The sequence below is a fragment of the Geotrypetes seraphini genome, chromosome 1 (genome assembly GCF_902459505.1).
Source record: "Geotrypetes seraphini chromosome 1, aGeoSer1.1, whole genome shotgun sequence".
In the NCBI taxonomy this organism is placed as follows: domain Eukaryota; kingdom Metazoa; phylum Chordata; class Amphibia; order Gymnophiona; family Dermophiidae; genus Geotrypetes; species Geotrypetes seraphini.
Window position 1 is genome coordinate 408,973,804 of NC_047084.1, and position 24,196 is coordinate 408,997,999.

The following is a 24,196-nucleotide window of genomic DNA, read 5'->3' on the forward strand; positions in this document are numbered from 1 at the left end:
TCCAGCTGCCTCTTGTGGGGCCACCACTAGTCCCTCACTCCCTGGCCTCATGGGTCTCCACCATCTGGATCCTTCTTCACCGGTCCCACCACCAGTTGTTAAACCTGAGCCTCTTCTCTCAACTCCAGGCTCTCCGGCTTCTTCTAACTCTTTCCTACAGGTGTATAGGTTTCCGCAGACCCTCTCACCACCAAGTTTCCACCAAGTTTCCAGGGGGACCTGAGGGTGTACAGGTCCCCCTGGACCCTACCACCACCTGGCTTTCTACTGCTGCACCAGTCCCCCCATCAGGACTGTTAAACCTGGCCACCCTACTCCGCTGCACCAAGCCCTCTGTCAGCGCCAGTCAGTAGTGACCTTCAGGGCTTACTGAGAGTTAGGCCAGAGGGCAGCATTCTTCCTCTTGAGGGTCACCCAGCTCCCAAAGGGGCTCCTTTGCCTTCTGATCTCTCTGTGCTGGGAGCTGTTCTTTTCAGCACCACAATCCACTCAGGGTGAGTGGACAGCTTACAGCAGCACTTGCAACTCTATGCAGATTAGCTGTCCTCTCAGGCTCAATGAGCTCCACTGCTCGAGCTCCCTTATCTGGCCCTCTCACACTCACCAAAACTGAAGCAGGACCAGGGAACCATGATTATCATCATCAAGGGGAGGATATGTGGATTCCAGGCAGGGATGTGAGCCTACATCTGGGGGGCAGCAGCCCATTGTGCTCCCTCATTTATGTAACCAGTGACACCCATTGTTAGACCATGACTGCAGGCCCAACCATGGAGGTGGCCTGGGGGAGCAGCCAGGCAGCTACCTGGCATAGCTGCTGTTACCATACCATGCAGTCCTATCATTCTCCCCTTTCCCTCAGATTCTGCTGCCTGCATGGGTCCTGAGGGCTGCAGAGTACACTGCACATATTGGTATGTGGTATGCTATTCGACCTTGGCAACACTGCTGTTTCAGTGACTTGCTCTATAGGTTCAGGTCAATGGCTTTTGTCTGGTGCATCTATACACCCTGTGAGGCAAGCTGGGGGAGCAGTGACAGGGTTGGAGATGGGAGCATGGTCCTTCCTGAGCCCCCCCCCCCCCCAATCTATCAGCCCTGTATCACAGGATGTGATCCATTAGTAAGAAAGTAGAAACACACACATTGTTAGATTTGCTATAGTTGTCCTTTATCTTTATTTTCTGTTGTTTTTCACCCACACATCCAGGGGTGGTGGGTGTGGGAGGGGCGGGGAATATATCTTTTGTTTTGGTATTATTCCTGATGGTAATGATGGATAGGAGAGGGAATTTTTATCTTTTGTATAGATCAGGGGTCTCCAAAGTCCCTCCTTCAGGGCCGAATCCAGTCGGGTTTTCAGGATTTCCCCAATGAATATGAATGAGACCTATGTGCATGCATTGCTTTCAATGCATATTCATTGGGGAAATCCTGAAAACCCGACTGGATTCAGCCCTCAAGGAGGGACTTTGGAGACCCCTGATATAGATACTGATTGATTATAAGTGCTTGGTTGATTATCATTATTTGTATATAAATTGTATTGCACTTTTTGTTGGCATTAAAAACTAAATAAAGTAAAAAAAAAAAGAAATCCTAAACTGAATAGGTAACCTTTAACACAGGTGTAATATATTCAATATGAGCAGTTCCTGAAATCAACCGTACTATAGCATTTTGTTATTATTTAAAGCTTTAAATGACATATTACCAGTTTGTTTCACATCTATCTTGAATATAAACAGACCAGTGCATTGATTGAGATATACAAATAAGGGGTAACTGGACATACCTTCCATTAGACAAGTCAGATTGGATAGGTACAGGGAAAAATGTTTGATTGCTGGACCAGTGTTTTGGAACTTTTTACCTTGTAATGTCAGATAAATAGATCTATTTTTGATTTTTGAAAACAGGTTTATTGTTTATTGAAAGCTTCTATACCGCTACTAATGACTGGGTAGTCAATCAAAGTGGTTTACATTAGCTTTTATAGCGGTGTTACGCTATATGACCTTCAGTAATGGTGTTTACTATACATGAGCTATGATTTATGAGCTTCTATAATGTTACTCTGAATCTACAATTATCATACATATTTATACCTTAATTCATTCTTTTTATGTATGTTTTATACTTCTATTATCTGTTTCAGGTTTCATTAAAATTTGATAAAAATGCTTTACAAAATAATTTCAAAACGATTTACAATGAAATTAAAATAGTCTTTGAAACATAAAGCAAAAACATTATTCATAACATACTTTGGAAAGGATAGAGGAGAGAACTACAATTTAGACAAGAAAGCACAAAAAAGGAAAAAAAAAACAGGAAGGGATTAGCAATTACCTAAAAGTAATTGTTGTTTAAAATATGCTTGAACTATAAGCAATAAGAGTGAGTGACTGGGCTACCTAAGAATTTGTTATCTTTCAAAAGCATCTGTATAAATATAACATTTGAACGAGCTCTTGAATTTCTCCAGGGTAGATTCTTCTCTAAGGTAAAGTGGTAAATGTGTTTTATTTATCATATTCTTTGCATTTGTGAATTTTCCTGTGTTCATTCTGTCGTGTTTGTGTTCTAAGTGGGCGTTTGGTCATTATTTCTAAGTTTCCAAGTTTATTAAAATTTTTCTATCCCCCACCAAGGGAATAACTTCTCATGCAGGCTTATATTTAACTATGGATAATGTCAAAGAGCTAGAATTGTTTATTATATCAGTGTTGTGTTATGATTTTGATGATGTCTATTTTAATTGTTTGGTTTTATTATGTATGTGAATTGTAAGCCGCCCAGAATGTTAGATGGTGCACGATAGAAATATTTAAAATAAATATATGTCTTCTCCTTCCTCTTTCTCCTAAACAAGACATTCATCCTTTCTTTTAATTTGTTATTAGGTGATCCTATCCAGAATGAGCAAGGACTTGTGGAGTTCAGAGTTACTGGTCCCCTGCAGTACATGTGGTGGTATCACCTGGTGGGACTCATATGGATCAGTGAGTTCATATTAGCATGTCAGCAGATGACAATCGCCGGGGCTGTAGTAACTTATTATTTCACCAGGTAAGAACTCTTTGCCATTTATATTGTTACCTGTATATGATATGTAAATCATTTTGATTATAACCACAGAATGGCGATATATCAAATCCCTCCCTCTTTATTCTCATGAATTCTAGATATTTACTAATGGTGGAGGGGTGAAGTTAGTGCTATGAACTGACATATGCTAGTCTGCCTTAATTCTCAACCAGACCACTTTTTTATGGAAACCAGAAGCTTCAAATTCTTGGGTTGTCCTATCTCATATTGATTTAGATTATATGCTTCAGTCTTCACAATTATGAAGTTCTGTTGACTACAAGCAAGGAGAAAGGTGGAAGAAACACCAGATCCTTCATTTCAACTATTGGCTTTCTATCTGACCATAAACAGATGTTAAAGATATTTATATAGTAGTATGTTCCATAAAATCTTGTTTTGTTGTTTTAAATGTATGAGTTGATCTTTCTGTAATCAGAACTTGTTTTAAATTATATTTAAATTCTGAAATAGACTAATTTAAGAACATAAGCAATCCGATTAAGAAAGCATTCATAGTGATAAGCTGTTGGAAAACCGAGATTAGTGTATAATTTGCTATTTACAAGGTGGCGTTAGTGTCTAGTGCAAGGGTCTCTAAAGTCCCTCCTTGAGGGCCGAATCCAATCGGGTTTTCAGGATTTCCCCAATGAATATGCATGACATCTATGTGCATGCACTGCTTTCAATGCATATTCATTGGGGAAATCCCGACTGGATTCGGCCCTCAAGGAGGGACTTTGGAAACCCTTGGTCTAGTTTGTGCGGCAATTCTGCACGCATAAGTGCGAGCTAAAACCACTATCGCAGCTTAGTAAAAGGAGCCCTTAATGTTAAAAAATGCAAAGTCGTGCACTTGGGCTGCAAAATTCCAAGAGAAGTACTTCTCTGTACGAAAGAAAAGTGAGACTAAGGGGTGATTGTGTCTGATGACCTTAAGGTGGCAAAACAGGTAGAAAAAGTGACGGTCTAAACCATGAGGATGCTCTGGTGGATAATGAGTGGGATGGCCAGGAGGAAAAATAAGGTGATTGTGCCATTGTATAAGTCTCTGGTGAAGTCCCATTTGGAATATTGTGTGCAGTTCTGGAGACTGCGCCTTCAAAAAGATTTAAATAGGATGGAGTGGTTCAGAGAGCTGCCACAAAACTGGTTAGTGGTCTTTTTATCAAAAGCATATAGGGACAGTCTTATATCCCTCAATATGTATACGCTGGAAGAAAGTCAGGAGAGAGAGGATATGATAGAGACATTTAAATCAACAATTTATGAAAATGTCACTCACCATCAGTGGACTCAATTTCTCAGATCTTACAATCAAACGGGTGGAGAAAAAGCCTCCATTATTATATCATGTAGCAATCATTGATGATTTTTAAGCTAGCGTTGTTTTTGTCATTGGCAAAAAACTCGCACCCAAAAGGATCTAAAGAGATTTAAAACCCACTAATGTGCACAGTAGAAAAAAATAATCTTTTTTAAATTTTTTATTATCTATAATAATAAAATGCTAAGCGCGCATGTGCACTCTCACTGCGTGCTTTCCTGATCCCTGTTCTGTCGGGCTGTGGCAGTAGGAGTGCGCATGCGTGCCAGACAAGCACTGCTCTCCACCTCGCAGCTGCAGAAACGGCCCCACACTCGCGGCTCGCCTTCGTTACGGAGCCAAGAAGAGCTCTCCCAATCGGAAAAGCTACAGCACAGATTGGGAGGGAGGCTGCGGCGGCCTTCCTATTTCATTGGCCACATGTGGCGTACGCCATTACCCGGCCACCCTGGATCGCCATCTCTGCGGCGGCGGCACGAATGGAGGAGCGAGCGAGGCTGGGGAGGGAGGGGGAGCAGCGAACGGAAGGTTCAAATCCGCCGCTTCGCCTCTGAAGTTGATTTCCAGCTGGGAAGGGGGAGGGGAAGCGGATGGTCGGGGCCCTGGCTGTTCGGTCCGTGCGGCCGCCGTCAGGCGTGGGAAAGGAGCTGCCAACGGTAAGCCCAAATGGAGGCTTCAGATCCACCCCTCTGAAGGTGATTTCCACAGGGGGACGGGAAACGGATGGTCAGGACCCGTGCTGCTCAGTCCGTGCAGCCACCTGGGCATTTCTCTCAGTCAGCTGGTATCCTGCAGTTCCTGCACTAGCAGAGTGACAGTTGGAGAGAGATTGTTCACTGCAAAATGATTTGGAATTTTCAAGGAAGAGACAGACATAGAAGGCCATTTTCGATGTGACATCTAAATCCGAGCTTAGACGTTTTTGGAGGTGTGTCCAAAAATCAGGTAGAGAAATGACCTTTTTCAAAACAGCAAAATGTCTTTTTTTTTCCTTCAAAAAAGACCATTTCTAATATGTGCATCTATTTTTAAAACATTTTTGGAGAAAAAAGAAAAACACACAAAACAAGTCATTTTTAGTAGACTGGCCACAGAGCACTGCACTACAGTGAACTTCATATAAAAAGGACCAGGTACATATTTCACCATAACCCCCTGATAGAAACATGATGGTAGGTAGAGGCCAAATGGCCCATCCGCAGTATCCACTATCTCCTCCTCTCCCTAAGAGATACCATGGGCCTGTCCTATACTTTCCTGAATTCAGTCACAGTATTTGCTTCCACCAGCTCTAAGGGCAAACTATTCCATGCATCTACCACCCTTTCTGTAAAAAAGTATTTCCTTAGATTATTCCTGAGCCTATCACCTCTTAACTTCATCCTGTGCCCTCTCATTCCAGAGCTTCCTTTCAAATGAAAGAGACTCGCCTCATGCGCATTTACACCACTTAGGTATTTATAACATTTTTTTTATGACATCAAGTATGTAAACAGAAAGCGGCCAAGGAGAGAGAGAGAAAGAAAGACAGACACACACATCTATTCTAGCACCCATTAATGTAACAGGCTTAAAGACTAGTATACATATATATAATTAGTTCATCGAAAAAGCTTATAGTTTTAAAGGCGTTTAAACAACAACAGATGAAAGATAGAAAAAGAAAAACTTAGCTCTGGCGCCAGAACTACGCTGTAACAAACCACCTTCACCAATAGCAAGAAACTTTTTTTTTCAATGGCGTTAAGGTTTGCAGCATAATCAACAGCGACAGGCCAGCAGTTCCTCTTACAAGATCTTGTTTCACTAGGGATTCACCAGGGATTCAAAACCAATACCAACTTCCATCTGGGCAGCATTTGGTTTTATTGTCACTATGATTTATTTATTGAGAGATATTTAAATATCTGTCTGGTGTTAATTTACAGGAGTGAGTCGTTTTTCAAATGAAGAAAACTCAGGAATGAGAGGGCATAGTACAAATTTAAGAGGTGACAGGCTCAGGAGTGAGCTTTTTTTTTAAAATCTTTATTAATTTAAAAAAACTTTCAACAAGTGTAACATAAGATACATTTTATACTTTAACATCACTTAATATACCATCAAAATATAACTCACATCAAATATCCCCCCCTCCCTTATACCCAACAATTGTTCTTAAGCATCTAATGGAAATTATTTTATACAGAAAGGATGGTAGATGCGTGGAATTGTCTCCCAGTAGAGATGGTGGAAACAAAGACTAAGGGCTCCTTTTATCAAGGTGCGCTACGGGGTTAGCGCGTCGGACATTTCATCACTGGCTAACCCCCGCAGCACACCAAAAAACTAACGCCTCATCAATGGAGGTGTTAGTGACTAGCACGGCAGGCAGTTGAACATGCGGTTTGATAAAAGGAGCCCTATATCAGAATTCAAGAAAGTGTGAGACAGGCACGTGAGATCTCTTAGGGAGAGGAAGAGAGAGTGGATGTTTCGGATGGGTACACTGGATAGGCCATTTGGCCTTTATCTGCCATCATGTTTCTGTGTTTCTAAATGTGTGCTATGATGTTACTGTTTAAGAGGTTTTATAAGTTGCACATCTTTTATTTATTTATATTTCTATAAGTGTGCCTCGGAGAGAAAATTCAGAGTGATTCAGTACAAGTAACATCTGATGACAGCTGTTTAAGTGCTAGACACACTGCTCTCTGCTGTTGTCTCCCTGCTGTACTCTACCATGGCCACTTGTGATCATTTTCATGACAGTTTCTGTAGCACTTACAAAGATGTTGAAGAAGTAATGAGGTGATATAGGAAGGTTAAAAGCTTATTCAAGCAAGGCAGATAATATAAAATCAATGCACAAAATATGATGCAGACCCGACACGGTCCATGTTTCGGCTACAGTGGCCTTCCTCGAGAGTCCTATAAAGTAGTGTATATGTAAATATTCATGAAATGGTGATGTGTGAAGAATACTGTGAAAGGTGAATAAAAAATAATGCTTTATTTATTATAAAGGTGACTAAAGAGTGATACCTTTTATGTGAAAGTATATGCAGAATTAAAAACTAATAAACAACAGATAATGTGCAATATGAGGAGTGGATGTGAAAATGTGATTGCTAAGAAATACAGGTGCAAATCCATGGGTGAAGGCTTTTAATTAAGTTGAAATGCAAAGTAAACTAGTAGATGGTAGTGAAAGTCAAAAGTTTAATTGAATATTAGACTGAAAGTAAATACTGAAAAATTAATGTGAAAAACATATAAACTCAACCACCAAAAAGAGGAACAAATTGCTACTTGATACATACCAGATCTAAAATGCCACAAACCTGTTTATATATTAAATATATTTGAATAGGTGGTTACTGAAACAAAGGAAAGTGCAAACTTGGATTAGCAGAAAAATACAAAATAAATAAAAGTAAAAAAATACAAAATGTGACAAGAATTGACAAATCAAAAAGTGCATATAAACCATGTGGATAGAATAAAAAAAGGGGAAGTACATTGGCAATATTATATTTGAAGTAACAAACCAAAACGGCACTATGATCCACTTGAAAAACAATCATAGTGCACCCAATGTAGGCCAAAGGATGAACAAAACACAAACTTAAAAATGCACTGACCTCCCAGTACTCTTACATATTGAAGACGTAAACAAAGAAATTCCACAAGATAGTCGATGTAATCAAAAATAGTCATAGTAATGTGGCATCAGCATATTGAGTCTGAAGTACAGAAAAAAACCCAGTATCAAACAACAAAAACTCGAGAGCAAACCTGAGTTTAAAAAAAAAAAAGTGGAAAAACGAAACAAACCCGATGTTGTAAAATGGGTCCCATAAAAAATATAATATTGTGGATTTATATTAAATATAACAAAAGTATAATGTGTCAGTCAGTATGGATGATATTGATACCACAGGAGAGTCAATGTAATCAATGCAATTACATCACTTTGTTTTCCAGAGTTAAATAAAAAAGATTTGACATCGATATGTGATAATTTCTTAAGAACATAAGAAGTTGCCTCCGCTGAGGCAGACCAGAGGTCCATCTCGCCCAGCGATCCGCTCCCGCGACGGTCCATCAGGCCCATTGCCTGAGCAGTGGTCCCTGACTAGCTTTATAACCTATCTCTACTCCTATTCTTATAACTTACCTCTACTCCTATCCCTATAACCTACCTCTACACCTATCTATACCCCTCAATCCCTTTGTCTTCTAGGAACCTATCCAAACCTTCTTTGAAGCCCTGTAATGTGCTCCTGTCTACCACAGCCTCTGGAAGCACATTCCATGTATTCACCACCCTCTGAATATTTCATGGGGTGTCCTAATTTTTTCACATGACTGTATGACATTAGTCCTATAAAAATATATTGCCTTATTTTCCATTTTAAGTTTAATTTATTAACCTTTAAAGTGGACTAACACAGCTACCTTTTACTTTCCCCATCACCATGTCACATATTGACCATCAATCCTGACAGACAACTTGTGCTGCTTGTATACTGAAGGAGTTCTCCAGTTTTTGGAAATGTGGTGCTATTTATGAATATAAATCTTTTTTTTTAATTTAAATCTTTATTAATTTTTCATTCAAAAAATAGTGCATTATAAGCATATAATTAACTTCAAAAAAGCACTTAGTCAATCAAAAAAAAAATTACTACAAATCATTTCCCCCCCTCCCTCCTACCCTAATTCAGGAGCAAAAACAATTATATCATGTATCAATTAATTCATAAACAACATTTGATCAATGAATATAACAAAATATAATACCCCCTCCCCCTCCTTCCTGGATGTGCAAATCAAATGTCAGTGTATGTACTGGATCCTTTCTGAACTCATGGAGCATTTTCCGGACTGGCTTATTTCAGAATGGCAACTTATGTCCCCACTACGGTTGAATATAAATCTATTGCATAAAAAGGTACACATGCTTACCCCCTTATGTTGTTCCTTGGAGGATTTGCTTCCTTTCTGGAGATACAGAGAGCTACTATGCACTGCTTGTGACTTTTCCTATTCCTCTGGCCCCTTTTCTTTTCTTTCTTAAGTTAAATATGGCACTTGAAGTAAAGTGCATCTCCTCCAGCATTTCTAATGCCACTCAGACCACTAGCTATTTTTAGAGAAGTGCTTGACTCTTCTGCTTTTCCTAAGGCAGTGAACAATTGATTTGAGCCCAAGAAGCAAGTTTCTGGAACTCGACTGGATTGTGACTCCACACCATCTGTCACTACACTGCTGCTCATCTCAGTGTTGCCCTTTTCTGTGTGTATTTTTTGTTTGTTTTTTAAATTATTTTTGCTCTTTTTTGTCCTCAGGGATAAGAGGCAACTGCCATTCACACCTATCCTGGCATCAATAAATCGGCTTCTTCGTTACCACTTGGGAACAGTAGCAAAGGGAGCATTCATCATAACCTTGGTGAAGATACCACGCATGATTCTCATGTACATTCATAGCCAGCTGAACGGAAAAGTAAGGGGACACGCTTCTTGACGTTCTGTCACCATTAATATATAGAATGGGAATGTTTGATTTTCTCCTCCAGAAAATTATGTTGGGTTTATTTTGGATTTGCCCTGTTTCTTATTCTTCTTGCATATGTGATTCTCTAGGAAGGTGCCTGCGCACGCTGCATGCTAAAAGCCTGCATCTGCTGCCTGTGGTGTCTAGAAAAGTGCCTGACATATTTAAATCAGGTAAGACCTGAGCAATTGTTAGTGCGTTATTTTCATAACTTCATAAAAGGCCACGGTAAATTTATCCTGATCTTCTCTTTTATCAAAACACCCTGGGTATTTTTATTTTTTGTAAAAGACCTCTCTGTTGCAAGGATGAGCATCTGTTGATACCTGCCAACTTATTTTATGAGGTATTAAGCACATGACTACTGTTATGACTTAGTTATGGAGGGAAGAAGACTCAAAGGAAATATGTAGAAGAGGTAAATATTTGTAATATAATACTAGTAGAGGGTAGAGGTAGGGGAGTTGAAGCTGTAGGTAAAAGAAATGAAGCGGTCTAGGTGTTGGACTAGTTATGGAAAGCTACATATAAGTACAATCAGCTGGAACAGTGGAGAAACAAGGAGGAGGCTGGCAAAAACACACTTATACAGTGGTACAGTTTGTGTAACATCTGTAAGACTTTAATATAAGAGTAGACAGCCACAGTCCTTGAAAGCCACAACCCACTCAGGTTTTCAAGATTCCCATAATGAATTATGCATGAAACTGATGTACATTTACTGCTTCCATTGTATGCACATAATCTCATGCATATTCATTGTGGAAATCTTGAAAACCCTCTAAGGGCCAGATTCTCTAACATCGCTAGTAAAAGCTGAGGGGTCGCTGTAGTGGCCGTAAATCTAATGATTCAAAAAAGATGAGTGATTCTCAAAGAACTGTGCATGCAAATGAGATCAGTCGCTAGACCCCTATTGTTTGGAAAGAAAAAGGTGTCGATGCTATATAAAACATTGAGAGAGGTTGATAGAGAAAAGGATGTCCCCTTTGATCATAAATGGTTGGAAGACCTAAATTTAAACCCAGGGGAGGTGGATTGGAAATTATTTTGGACTCACTCAGCTAGGCCCATTATGTCGGCATCTATATGTCAATCCACCTATTTTACTTTACATCAGGGGTGTCCAACCTTTTGGCTTCCCTGGGCCGCATTGGCCGAAAAAAATGTTTCTGGGGCCGCGCAAACGCTTCAACAAGACAGAAGAGGGAGCCGGCAAGACAGTAAACATCTGGGGGCAGCAGAGGAAAACACTGCATCACCCTCGACCGGGACCACACAAAATACTTCACGGGGCCGCAGGTTGGACACCCCTGCTTTACATAAAGCTTATTGGACCCCCGGCTAGAGTACTACATTTGTCTTCTGATGTGTGTTGGTCTTGTAACGAGCAATCAGGAACCCTCTTGCATCTTCTTTACACATGCCCCAACATGCAAATTTATTGGTCAAGTGTAAGGTCCAGAATTCAAGCAATATTGCATATAAATAAAAATTTGTTGCCTTTGTCTTATAAATTGATCATATTGCACTCCTCAAACCCAGAGGTCTCATTACCAACATTATTTTTTTTTTAAATTTTGTTTCCATGATTGAAGTAGCCATTCATCAAATTATATGCAACTGGAAAGATAACTCTAAGATTAATTTTCCTGAATGGTGGATCCATTTGTGCATCATTAGGAAGTATGAGGAAATAATAGTAATCAAACAAAATAATATTGCTAGTTTTACTAGAACGTGGTCCCCTCTAGATAAGTTTTGTGAAGTTGTTTTTAATGATAACTCTAATTGACCCTATTGTGTTTTGATTGTATGCAGCTGGTTTTTTTTTGTTTGTTTTGTAATACTGTATTATTGTTATGCATCCTTGGGTTTTTTGTATTTTTTTAAAATATTATTGTATTTTAAAAAACTGTTTTATTGTTATTGTTGTATTTAAAATTCAATTTAAAAAAGGATATATCATTTCTGTTTCACTCAGAATGCATATACAGCAACAGCAATCAACAGTACTAATTTCTGCACATCAGCAAAGGATGCTTTTGTCATTCTTGTGGAGAATGTGTTACGAGTGGCTGCCATCAATACCATAGGGGACTTTGTGCTGTTCTTAGGAAAGGTAAGCTGGAAACATCACAAGGGTTTGGTGGGTATTTTCAAACAATATGCACATGTACTTTTTTTGCCAGGAGAAATACTAGAAGAGAACAGTTTTATACCTAATTTGCTTCAGAAATATAAACATAAGAACTTAAGAGTTGTCATATTGGGACACACCAAAGGTCCATCAAGTCTAGTATCCTGTTCCAACAGTGGCCAACCCAGGTCACAACATATCTGTCAAGATCCCAAAGAGTAAAACAGGTTTTAAACTGCTTATCCCAGAAATAAGTAATGGATTTTTCCATCTTCATAATGGCTTGTCACTTCTGTTTTAGGATGTTATTTAAACCTTTTTTAAAGCCCTGCTAAGCTAACTGCTTTCACCGCATTCTCTGGCAACGAATTCCCGAGTTTAATTACATGTTAAGAGAAGAAATATTTCTCTGATTTGTTTTAAAACTACTACTTAGTAGCTTCATTGTATTCCCCCCTCGTCATAATATTTTTTAAAGGAGTAAACAAGCAATTCACATCTCCCATTCCACTCCATTCTTAGTTGATACTATTATTATTTATTGATTTGTTATTCCACCTGTACCAACAAAGGATCTAAGCGGTTTACAGTTAAAAACAAAGCTAAGAATATCAAAAAGAACTCAGTAGTTGATAGGAAAGAAACTATTTACATCCAAGCGCTTTCACAGCATACAAAATATTTTTGTAGCAAATCGCTACCTGCTTGCCATCCCACCCCCAAGTATCAACTAGCCCAGCTGAAAAGTAAGAAAAATTAGTTTAAGAACCCTTCAATAAGAGATGGATTGTTTCGACCTGATATAATTCGGAAGAGAATTCCATAGGGAGGGTACCAAAAAGTAGAAAGCTGTGTTTCTCATAGATTTCATATGTGCCATCCTATTTGAGTCAAATGAACGTAAAGTACGAAGAGATGTATAGGGCACAGTGGATGAAGAAAGGTATGAGGGGGATACATGAATGGAATTCCTTGTGTGCAAACAGCAAAATCATAAACCTACAATGGACAGGTAGCCAATGAAGGCGATAGAGGAGAGGAGAGACATAGTTGTATCTTGATGTTCTAAAGAAAAAACCACAGCACAGTTCTGTAAGGTTTGAAGCTGTTTAACCTGAGATTAAGGGAAGCCCTTTGTGAACAGCAGTGAATGCAAAAAGTCCAAAATATTCCTAAGAGAACGCAGAACCAGAAAACCAGACTTTATAAGGGTAGAATCTGCTGAGTAAAATACAATTTGTAATCATCCAGACATCATACAGTGAGAGATTGGAGAAACTGGGCCTCTTCTCCCTTGAAAAGAGGAGACATGACTGAAACATTCAAAATATTGAAGGGAATAGACTTAGCAGATAAAGACAGATTGTTCACCCTCTCCAAGGTAGGGAGAACAAGAGGGCAGTCTCTAAAGTTGAAAGGGGATAGATTCCGTACAAATGTAAGGAAGTTCTTCTTCACCCAGAGAGTGGTAGAAAACTGGAATGCTCTTCCGGAGTCTGTTATAGGGGAAAACACACTCCAGGGATTCAAGACAAAGTTGGACAAGTTCCTGCTTAACTGGAACGTACGCAGGTGAGGCTGGACTCATTTAGAGCACTGGTCTTTGACCTGGGGGCCGCCGTGTGAGCGGACTGCTGGGCACAATGGACCACTGGTCTAACCCAGCAGTGGCAATTCTTATGTTCTTATGTTCACCCAAATATTAGATACTGGAGACAGGAGAAATGGGGAGATCAAACAGAACTAGTGGAATGGAGGGTTGGTTCAGTGATCCCGAAATCCAGCATACAATTGTTTTGTCAGTTTTAATTTGTGAGCAGTTAATGAATACATTCATGTCCCATTTATCTCATTATTCTAGGAAGAACTTGTAGATTATAGTTTTCTCCAGCAATGAAATGTGTCTAAGCAGTTAGAGTGATGAGTAAGGGGAGAGCTAGGGAAGAACGTATCCAGAGGACTAACAAGTGGCTATGCGGATGGTGCAAAGAGATGAACTTCGGCTTCCTAGACCACAGAGAGGCACATCAAGGACTACAGGGATCAGACAGGCTACACCTGACCAGAAGAGGGAAGAACGTCTTTGGACAACGACTAGCTCGCCTACTCCGGAAGGCTTTAAACTAGGTGAGCTGGGGGAGACAACCACTCTCATCCTCAGAGGGTAAATAACTCAATTTTTGAGTCTGAGGTAAGTATCTGCGTCAAAGACAGTACTGAGGGGGACAAAATAACTCGAACAGGAAAATCTCCATGCAGACCGGACAAACATAGAGAATGGAAGGCTATGTATGTTAATGCACGTAGTTTGGCCAATAAAATTCTGGAATTGGAAACAGAAATGAGAAATGCCAACCTGGATGTGGTAGCGATAACGGAAACCCATGACTGGGATATAGCTATACCAGGATATAACTTGCTCCGTCGAGACAGAGAAGGCAAGACCGGAGGAGGGGTAGCACTATACATCAGAGAGGACATCAAAGTTACCAGGATCATAGACGTCAAGTATACGGGGGAATCACTCTGGGTGAACCTTGCCAGAGGCAACGACAAATGCTTGTATCTTGGTGTTGTATACAGATCTCCAAGACAACATAGACAAAGAACTAATTGAAGACATTGAGACCATCACTCTGTGTGGAGACACTGTGCTGTTAGGGGACTTCAGTGTGCCTGATGTAGACTGGAACAAACTTTCCGCTAAGACCAGTGGCATCAGGAGGCTACTAGCCTCCATACGAGGAGCACACCTCAAACAGATGGTAATGGAACCCACCAGGGATCAGGTGATCCTGGACCTGTTGCTCACCAATGATGACAGTGTCACAAAGATTTCGGAAGGTGAGGCTTTGGCCTCCAGTGACCACAACATGGTGTGGTTTCACCTCAGGAAGGGTGTCGCTGAGGTCAAATACATCGACAAAGGTCCTTAACTTTAAGGGAGCTAACTTCCAGAGCATGGGAGATTATGTCTATGAGGCACTGCAAAACTGGGACACAACGGACAGTGTGGAGGTAATGTGGTTGGCTCTGAAATCTACCCTACAGGAAGCAACCAACCTCTACATAAAGACTGTGAGTAAACGATGGAGAAATAATAGACCCCAATGGTTCTCCGCGGAGATCTCGGAACTAGTTAAGCAGAAGAAAAGAGTATTTGTATTCTATAAACAACGACCGGAAGCTAAGGAAGCTAAAAAAGCCTATCTGGTGAAATCTAGAACTGTTAAAACAGCAGTCAGGAATGCCAAATTTTGGATGGAAGAGAATATAGCTAGACATGTAAACAAAGGGGATAAATCCTTTTTCAGGTATGTTAGCGACAGAGAAAGGAATACAGACGGGATTGTGCGCCTAAGGAAACCTGACGGTAACTATGTAGACTCGGACTCAGACAAAGCCGAACTACTCAATGGCTACTTCTGCTCGGTCTTTACCTGTGAGGCGCCGGGATTCGGACCGCAGCCACAAATAAGGGAGTGCTCGGAGGACCCGTTCCAGGATTTTGAATTTACCGTGAGCAATGTATACTATGAGCTATTGAGGCTAAAAGTGAACAAAGCAATGGGACCGGATAATCTGCACCCCAGAGTAGTTTGGGAACTGAGAGATGTCCTGGCAGAACCGTTATCTGCGCTTTTCAATCTTTCCCTAAACAAGGGAAAAGTCCCCTTGGACTGGAAAACTGCTAACGTCATTCCGCTCCACAAAAAGGGATGCAGGTCAGAGGCTGAAACTTACAGACCAGTGAGTCTCACATCGATAGTGTGTAAACTTATGGAAATGTTGATTAAAAACAGATTGGATACGATTCTGGATGACGAGAAGCTGAGGGACCCTCAGCAGCATGGGTTCATGAAGGGAAGGTCTTGTCAATCCAGTCTGATAAGCTTCTTTGACTGGGTAAAGAAACAATTGGACAGGGGGGAATCTCTGGATATCATGTTGGGCCCATGTGCCTAAGGCCCCGCCCACAGGAGGGGCCTAAGACTCCCGAGCCTATTCTGGTTGGCCTAGGCGCCTTAGGTCCCACCTGTGGGCAGGGTTTCAGCCACCTGGGCCAATCTGGCCCAATTCCGGAGCCGGCTGGCATGCCAGGCGGGTGGGCTTGGCACCCGTCCATCCGGCCAACATTTAACAGGTATGGGGGGGTGGGATTGGGGATGGGGGGGTTGGCGGGGGGGCCGATCAGGGGTTCAGAGGGGGCGGTCATTGGGGGGAGGTTGTGTCGAGGGCAAGAGGGCCTGGGATCCCTCCTGCCTGTATTGTAGTGGGGGATATGGGGTCCGCCTGGGCAGGAGGGGTTGGGCTCCCTCCTGCCCGACCTTGTAGGGGGTGGGGGGCGAGAGGCCAGGAGGGCTTGGGCTCCCTCCTGGCCGGATAGGACTCGGGGGGGGGGGGGGGAGGGGGTTGGGGATCGCGGGGCAAGAGGGCTTGGGCTCCCTCTTGCCCCAATCTTCATTGGGGGTTCGGGGGTGTCGCAGGGAAAGAGGATTTGGGCTCCCTCTTGCCCCGATGTTGTCGGGGGGGGGAGGGGTGATGTATCGCGGCAGGAGAGATGCCTCATCTCCCCTACCGCGATGCCATCACTCCTCTACCCGAACTGCCGCGACCCGCGACTCATGGAGATGATGCGGTATATAAACTTAAGGTTTAGATTAGATTAGATCTCTCCTGCCATGGGTCAAAGCAGTTCGGGTAGAGGAGTGATGGCATCACGATAGGGGAGATGAGGCATCTCTCCTGCCGCGATCATTGCTGTAAGGGGTAGGCAGGTTGCTGGGGCTGCTGAGCTGATCGCAGCAGCCACGATCAACTCAGCGGCCCCTTTTTCGGCACTTAGATCTGTTTTGACTTCGTCTAAGTCAAAACGTATAAGTGCCGACTAGGCAATCTGCCTAAGGTTTTGGTTATACCTGCTGCACGCCTAGGTGTAGGTCAGCCCTCCGCCCGCCCTTTCCCCTCCTCTAAACACGCCTCTTTTCTCTCTGTGCGTTTAGTGGCAGAGGAAAGGCCTAAGCTGGTTTTAGATACGTTTAAAACCAGCTTTGATTATGAGTACTTGGACGATCAGGTTTTTTGATCGTCCAAGTAGCCATTTAGGCTACTTTTTAGACTTTTTTTTTTTATTATTATTATGAACCCATATACTGTATGTTTATTTGTATAAAATTCTTTTATTTTTGTCTCCTATTTTTAAATTGTCATACGCATTGAAGTATTTGACATTGCGTGTACAACAAATTTTTAATAAACTTGAAGCTAGAAACTTGATACTATATTAGGTCTTATATTCCACAGATTTTAGTAAAGATTCAGTGCAGATCACAAAGCAGTTATTCCTCATTCTGGAAAAGTACAATTAGAAAAACTTATCAAATATAACATATCAAAAAGCATTATCAAAGAAACAAGTTTTAAACACCTTATGGAAAAGAGGTGTCAGGTCAAAAGCGCGCCGGGACAAAGGCGCGCACAGACAACTGAGTGCAACGCGGAGCTGCACACCGAAGAAAATGACTGTTTGTTTTAAAGAGCTCCGACTGGGGGTGTGGGGGGGGAACCCCCCACTTTACTTTATACAAATTGCGCCGCGTTGTGGGGGGTTTGGGGAGTTGTAACCCCCCACATTTTACTGAAAACTTCACTTTTTCCCTAAAAAAACAGGGAAACAGTTAAGTTTCCAGTATAATGAGGGCGGTTACAACCCCCACAACGCCGCCGCGATCTGTATTAAGTAAAGTGGGGGGGTTCCCCAACAAAACCCCCCGTCGGAGCCCCTAAAAACACTCTTTTTCTTCAGCGTGCGCTTCCGTTTTGCGCTCAGTTGTCGGCGCGCACCTTTGTCTTCGGCAGTTTTGTCTATGAACCGGAAAAGATAGTATGAATTCAGTTATCTTAATTGAAATGGCAGACTATTTCAAATTTTAACCTCTTGATGTGCAAAATTAGATTGAAACAGATGTATGAATTATATATGTTGAAAAGAAGAAAAATTCAATTTCAAATTCTGTTTACTTCTAGCAGAGACAATGCTTTTGAAATATTCAATTCATGAGCCAAGCCATAAGAATTAAGATCATAAATGGCCTTATAAACCAAACATGCCACCTTAAACTGTACTCTCTGACTTAACTCGGAAGCCAGTGCAACTCAATCAATAATGGGATTAACTTTCTCAAACCTATGCAACAGAAAAAAATAATCTAGCTGTTGCATTTTATAATAGCTGTAGTCTCCTATATAACGTCTCTGTTATACCACGAATGGCCACTAAGATGGTCTCAGCACTCAAGGATCTCCCATATGAAGAACGTCTAAGCAGGCTGCAGTTATATTCTCTCGAAGAACGCAGAGAGAGGGGAGACATGATAGAGACGTTCAAATATCTTACAGGCCGTACTGATGTGGAGGAAGATATCTTTTTCCTTACAGATCCCACGGTAACAAGAGGGCATCTGCTCAAACTCAAGGGTGGGAGACTTCATGGTAACATCAGGAAATAATTTTTCACCGAAAGGGTGGTTGATCGTTGGAATAGTCTTTCACATCAGGTTGTCGAGGCCAGCAACGTGCTCGACTTCAAGAGACAATGGGATAAACATGTGGGTACACTCCGGGAAAATGCTTAGGGGGAGGGTTCTTTGAGTGGGCAGACTTGTTGGGCCGACAGCCCTTTTCTGCCGTCATACTCTGTTTCTATGTTTGTAAAGAGAGTTAGAGTAGTCCAAAAAGGGCAGCAATAGCTGGAAAGCAATAACCACAAACACTTACATTTTAAGCAACAAAGTTCTTGATCTATAAGCTCTAATGTTATAAGCAGATTTAAATATTGTTACTATCATGGAGACATGGTTCAGTGATTTCCATGAATGGGATGCAAACTTATCCCAGGACAAGCAAGCAGAATGTTCTCACAGATGGGGTGACATCATCCATGGAGCCCCAGTACGGACAATGCAAAAGTGTACTGTCAATTTAAACTTCTTCAAAAGTCTTGAGACTTCCTGTACTGTGTATGTGCCGGTACCTTCCCACCTGACATCGGCTTGCGGAACCATCAGTTCTCAGTTTTCCATGGAGCTGAGAAACTGTATTTTTGGAGCTATTCCAAAATTCGTCAAATATTTCCCTTTTTTGTGCTTTCCCGTCTTTATTTTCTTCAGTATCTCATTTTTCTTTCCTACTTTTATCTTCTTTATTTTCGTTTATTATTTTCATTTTTGGTTTCTGGGCTTTCTGGCCCTGTGGAGGCTATTTTTAGGCCGGGAGCATCAACCTTTTTTCAATACACGATGTACTTGACCTCCCTGGGACCATGAGTCCTTTGACTTTGCATTGGCAATTTTTCTCTTGATATCCAAGCCACCTTAGCAGATTTAAGAAGTGCACTCAGTATAACTAGAGAATGACACGAGGAATAAATTTGTACCCATCTCTGCTTCATCCTCATGAGCTTGGTCCCTGTCTCTGTGAGCTCGGTCCCCGCAAGCCATCTGATCCAATCCGTACAAGCCTCAAATAGTTATGATTTTATGTGGAACTTATTTTATTAAAGTATAAAAAAAAACAATATTCTATACAATTGTCATTGTATAAACAAAAATAATACAGAGCAAGGATCAACAAAGCCCCTGTCTCCCCTCCCCTTTACAAATATCCCCTCCACTATCGATAAAATTGAATAAGCCAAATTATTATAGAATGCTACACAGAAGAATCATGTTAGCAGAATAATGCAGTCATACATGACAGGAATAGTGTTAGGGTAGTGCAATTCGGGCAACTGCCCCCTGGTCAGAGAGAGCCCCAAGTCAGCTAGAAGCTAAAGAAGCACAGCCTAGGTTTTGCAGTCCCCAGGTATGTCTAACACCACCTCTAGCAGGATACATATTTCAAATCTGATATATTCTAATCACAAAATAGAAAATAAAATTATTTTTTTCTACCTTTTGGTGTCTTGTCATTTTATTCTTCAAATCATGTTGGTCTCAGGCGCTGGTCTTTGTTTTCTTTTGTGTTCTCTTAACTCACTTGCCAATGTCTTCTGACCATTTGACATTTTTTCTTTCTCCATGCTCACCATCCATCTTCTATCTCTGTGTATGTATTGTTCCCCATGTTCAGCATCTACTATACGTCCCTTTCTAGTATTTCCCCTGTGCCCATCTCCCTGCTTTTTTCATCTTACCATTCTATGATCCCCTCCCCCCTGTGTACAGTATCACTCCTCTATATCCCTATGTCCCTCCGTCCAACATCTTCTTTCTGCATTCTTATTCTCCCCCATGTGTAGCCATCTTCTCTCTGTGTCCATATATCCTCCCATGTCTAGCATTATCCCTGTGTCCATTTACCACACCCATGCAGCATTCCCATCCATGCCCACCATCTCCTCCCTTTTTGCATATTTCTCTGTGTCCAGCATCTCCCTTCTCTTACTCCCTTACACCAATATGTCTCACACTCTCTTTTTTCTCCTTCCCTCCGCTATGTTCAATATTTCACTCACTCTTCCTTCATTCCCTTGGTTCAGCTTTTCTTTTTCCCTTTCCTTCTCTCTCTTCCTTCCTACAGGTCCTGCACCTATCGCCCTTCCCTCTAGCCCCCTTCCCATGAATCCAACACTTCTATCTTCTTCCTTCAGCACCCAAGTGTGGGTTTGGCACCTTTCCTTTCCCTCCAGCTTCACTCCACCCACCACATGGGCCCAGCACCTGTTTCCCTTATCCCTCCCCCCAATCCTCAGACCAGTTCCAGCAACTGTCTCCCTTCAGCTCCAGCTGGTCCAGCAGCCCAAGAAACCCCCTCCCCCTTCACAGGTGCAGCAGCAGCCCCCCCTCATGAGTCCAGAAGCCCCCCTCCTTCCCTCTCTATCGCAGGCCCAACAGCTCCCTCCCAATTGCGGCTACCGGCAAAAAAAACTCCAAACCTGCAACTTCCCCATTGGCCCCTTTGCGCCTCCAAGGGCGGGCATACCAGCCTCTTAGAAGCGTTCATAGGACAAAGAGGCAACATCGCATGCAAGGCTGGTTCAGAACATTCTTTCCTCCAAGTCCCTCCTTCCTAACTTCCAGTATTTGGTATCTGTTTGAGATAATTGCTCTGGTAGCTGGAGCCATTCTGTGTTTAAATTCCTTAAGCACCTGTCCTTATCATATCTTTTAAAAGTCCAGGGCTTCACAGGATACTCCTTGGTCCTGTGCAAAAGGTTCTTTGTTAATCTCAAGTTGTCCCCCCTTCAACTACTGCTGACTTTTCTGCCTTCTCTGTAATCACAGTGGAAGAAACTGCGCAACTTCTGTCTTCAGCCAAGCCTATGACATGCCCCTCAGACCCTATTCCCACCCCTCTACTCGACCCCCATCTCACATACTGTTATCCCTCCCATTTGCAATATTCTCAATCTATCTCTTTCCATTGCAACTGTCCCTGTTGCCTTCAAGCATGCGTTGATTAAGCCACTTCTCAAAAAATCCTTGCTTGGACCCATCCTGCCAATCCAACTATCGCCCTGTCTCCCTTCTTTCGTTCCTATCCAATATACTTGAGCATGCTATTCTCTATCACTGCCTGGACTTCCTTTCAACTTGATAGATTCTTGATCCTCTACAATCTGGTTTTCGCCCCAACACTCCACAGAGACTGCCCTCACTAAGGTCTGCAGTGACTTGTTCATGGCCAGATCTAAGGGCCTTTACTCTATCCTTATCTTCCTTGACCTGTCTGCAGCCTTTGATACTGTAAATCACAGCTTACTCCTTGATATGCTGTACTCGTTTGCATTCCATGATTCTGTCCTCTCTTGGTTTGCCTCCTACCTTTCCCAACACACCTTTAGTGTATGTATTGGTGGGTCCACTTCTGCTGCTACCCCGTTAGCGGTTGGGGTACCCCAGGGTTCTGTCTTAGGTCCTCTTCTCTCTATATACCTCTTCCCTCAGTGCCCTGATCTCCTCCCATGGCTTCCAGTATTACCTTTATGCTGATGACTCCCAGCTCTACCTCTCTTCACCTGAAATTTCACCTAAAGTCCAAGAAAAAGTCTGCTTGTTTGGCTGACATTGCTGCCTGGATGTCCTGTCGTCATCTAAAACTAAATATGTCCAAGACTGAGCTGCTCCTCTTTCCTCCTAAACCCTCTGCTCCTCCTCCTTTCTTCATCTCTGTAAATAATACTGTCATTGTTCCAATCTCTGCTCTCAACCTTGGAGTCGTCTTCGATTCTGACCTCTTATTTTCTACGTATATCCAACAAGCTGCATAGACCTAATTCTTCAATATCACCATAATTCGCCCCTTCCTCTCTGAGCACACTATCCAGACCCTTGTCCAAGCTCTCGTAACCTCACACTTAAATTACTGCAATCTGTGCAAAAAACTGCTGCGGGACTCATCTTCTACCAACCTTGCTATGCTCATGTCACCCCTCTCCTTAAGTCACTTCACTGCCTCCCTATCTGCCATCGCATACAATTCAAGATCTTATTGCTGACTTATAAGTGTGTTCATTCTGCTGCCCCTCAATATCTCTCCTCGCTTCTCTCTCCTTATACACCTCCCTGAGAACTCCGTTCCTCAGATAAGCCACTATTAGCTGTACCCTTCTCCTCCACTCCCAATTCCAGGCTTCGTTCCTTTCATCTAACTGCCCCCTATGCCTGGAATAAATTACCTGAGTTTGTCCGCCAAGCTCCTTCCCTTATCTTGTTTAAAAGCAGAATGAAAAGCCACCATTTTGATATAGCTTTCAATCCTTATCCCCACTACTCTGCCCTCCAACCCAGACAGCTGATTAACCGTTCCCCTTAACTGTATCCATGACATCTTGTTTGTCTTGCCTGTTTAGATTGTAAGCTCTTTCGAGCAGGGACTGTTTTCTTATTCTTTGACTCTGTACAGCTCTGCGTGCATCTGGTAGCGCTATAGAAATAACTAATAGTAGCAGTAGTAGTAGTAGTGGCATTCTAAATAAAAGTTCTTTTGTTAGACTGAATGAACAGAGGCCATTCATACTATCTGCATTAACATTCCCCAGTGTCAGATATCCCAGAATCCTTTGCCAGCACTTTGGACACAGCTAGGACACTTAGTGTAATGCAGTTTGCACGAGCTAACTGCTTGGCACCCATTATATTCCTATGGGTATCTGTAGCGATTAGCATGCACGAACTCGCTTAACTTCCTTTCATGAATTCTGCCTTAAATCTTCAAAGAAAGAGTAAACATGAGTTTCTAGTCTACACATGTTATATGCATGTTTTATAAAACATGTCTGTATGTAGCAATTCCACCTCTGCTTCACTCAAACTGTACCCCAGGAATGTCTACACAAAGTTTGTGTAAAATGGTAACATCCTTTGTAAGTGTGTATTTAATGTGCATATGTAGCTGTGCAATTTTATAAAAGCCCTTTTCTGTTTAAAATAGTTATTAAATGCAGAAAAATACTCTTTTTTTTTATATTTATAGCCTGCTCTAATCAGAGCACTAGATTCTAGGTGGATAACAAATTAAGAAAGTTTATATAACATACATTCTACAGTATAACCTATAAAAACAGTTAAAAATGAAGCTACTGGGTCTGAAACAAAATAAATATTTTGCCCCATTTTGTGGCCGTGAGAGAAGATAGGTAAATTTGTCCCTACCTGTCTAAAGCAGCATGTGGGGATAAAGATTGAGTGCAATTAAGATTCATGGTAGAATGAGCTAAGGTTGATTGTCTAGAGTTCTAACACATGGTGATTGTAACTCCATGCATTTAACTCCTCTGTGATTAAAACAATTGGTAATGTAATGTAATGTAATTTATTTCTTATATACCGCTACATCCGTTAGGTTCTAGTAGAATGAAGGTGAAATAGGATTCAATAAGTATCACTACAAATATCCTTAATGTGGAGCATTTTGGAGGAACTCGTAATTTCATAAGAAAGCTAACTTGTAGGCAGTAAGACAGTGTATAAATGTGGAATTCTAGCCATTTATACTCAGATAAGTGGACTCGGAGAATACCAGCTAGTGGAAAAGTATGCTTTATGATTTGATGGTGCATACTTGCTGGTGGGCATGAGCATTGGTGGAGTGCACAT

The 24,196-nt window shown here is 41.7% G+C and overlaps 1 protein-coding gene across 5 annotated transcripts in view; it reads left to right on the forward strand.

Annotated features, from left to right (window-relative positions):
- The window catches only part of SLC44A1 (solute carrier family 44 member 1), a 269,831-nt gene that overhangs the window by 221,194 nt on the left and 24,441 nt on the right, over positions 1-24,196 (forward strand). For all 5 annotated transcript variants that reach the window (XM_033918433.1, XM_033918422.1, XM_033918450.1 and 2 more), the window contains exons 10-13: positions 2,907-3,072; positions 9,751-9,907; positions 10,048-10,131; positions 11,943-12,080. In XM_033918433.1, the coding sequence (XP_033774324.1) occupies positions 2,907-3,072; positions 9,751-9,907; positions 10,048-10,131; positions 11,943-12,080 (545 nt within the window). The remainder of the gene's footprint in view (positions 1-2,906; positions 3,073-9,750; positions 9,908-10,047; positions 10,132-11,942; positions 12,081-24,196) is intronic.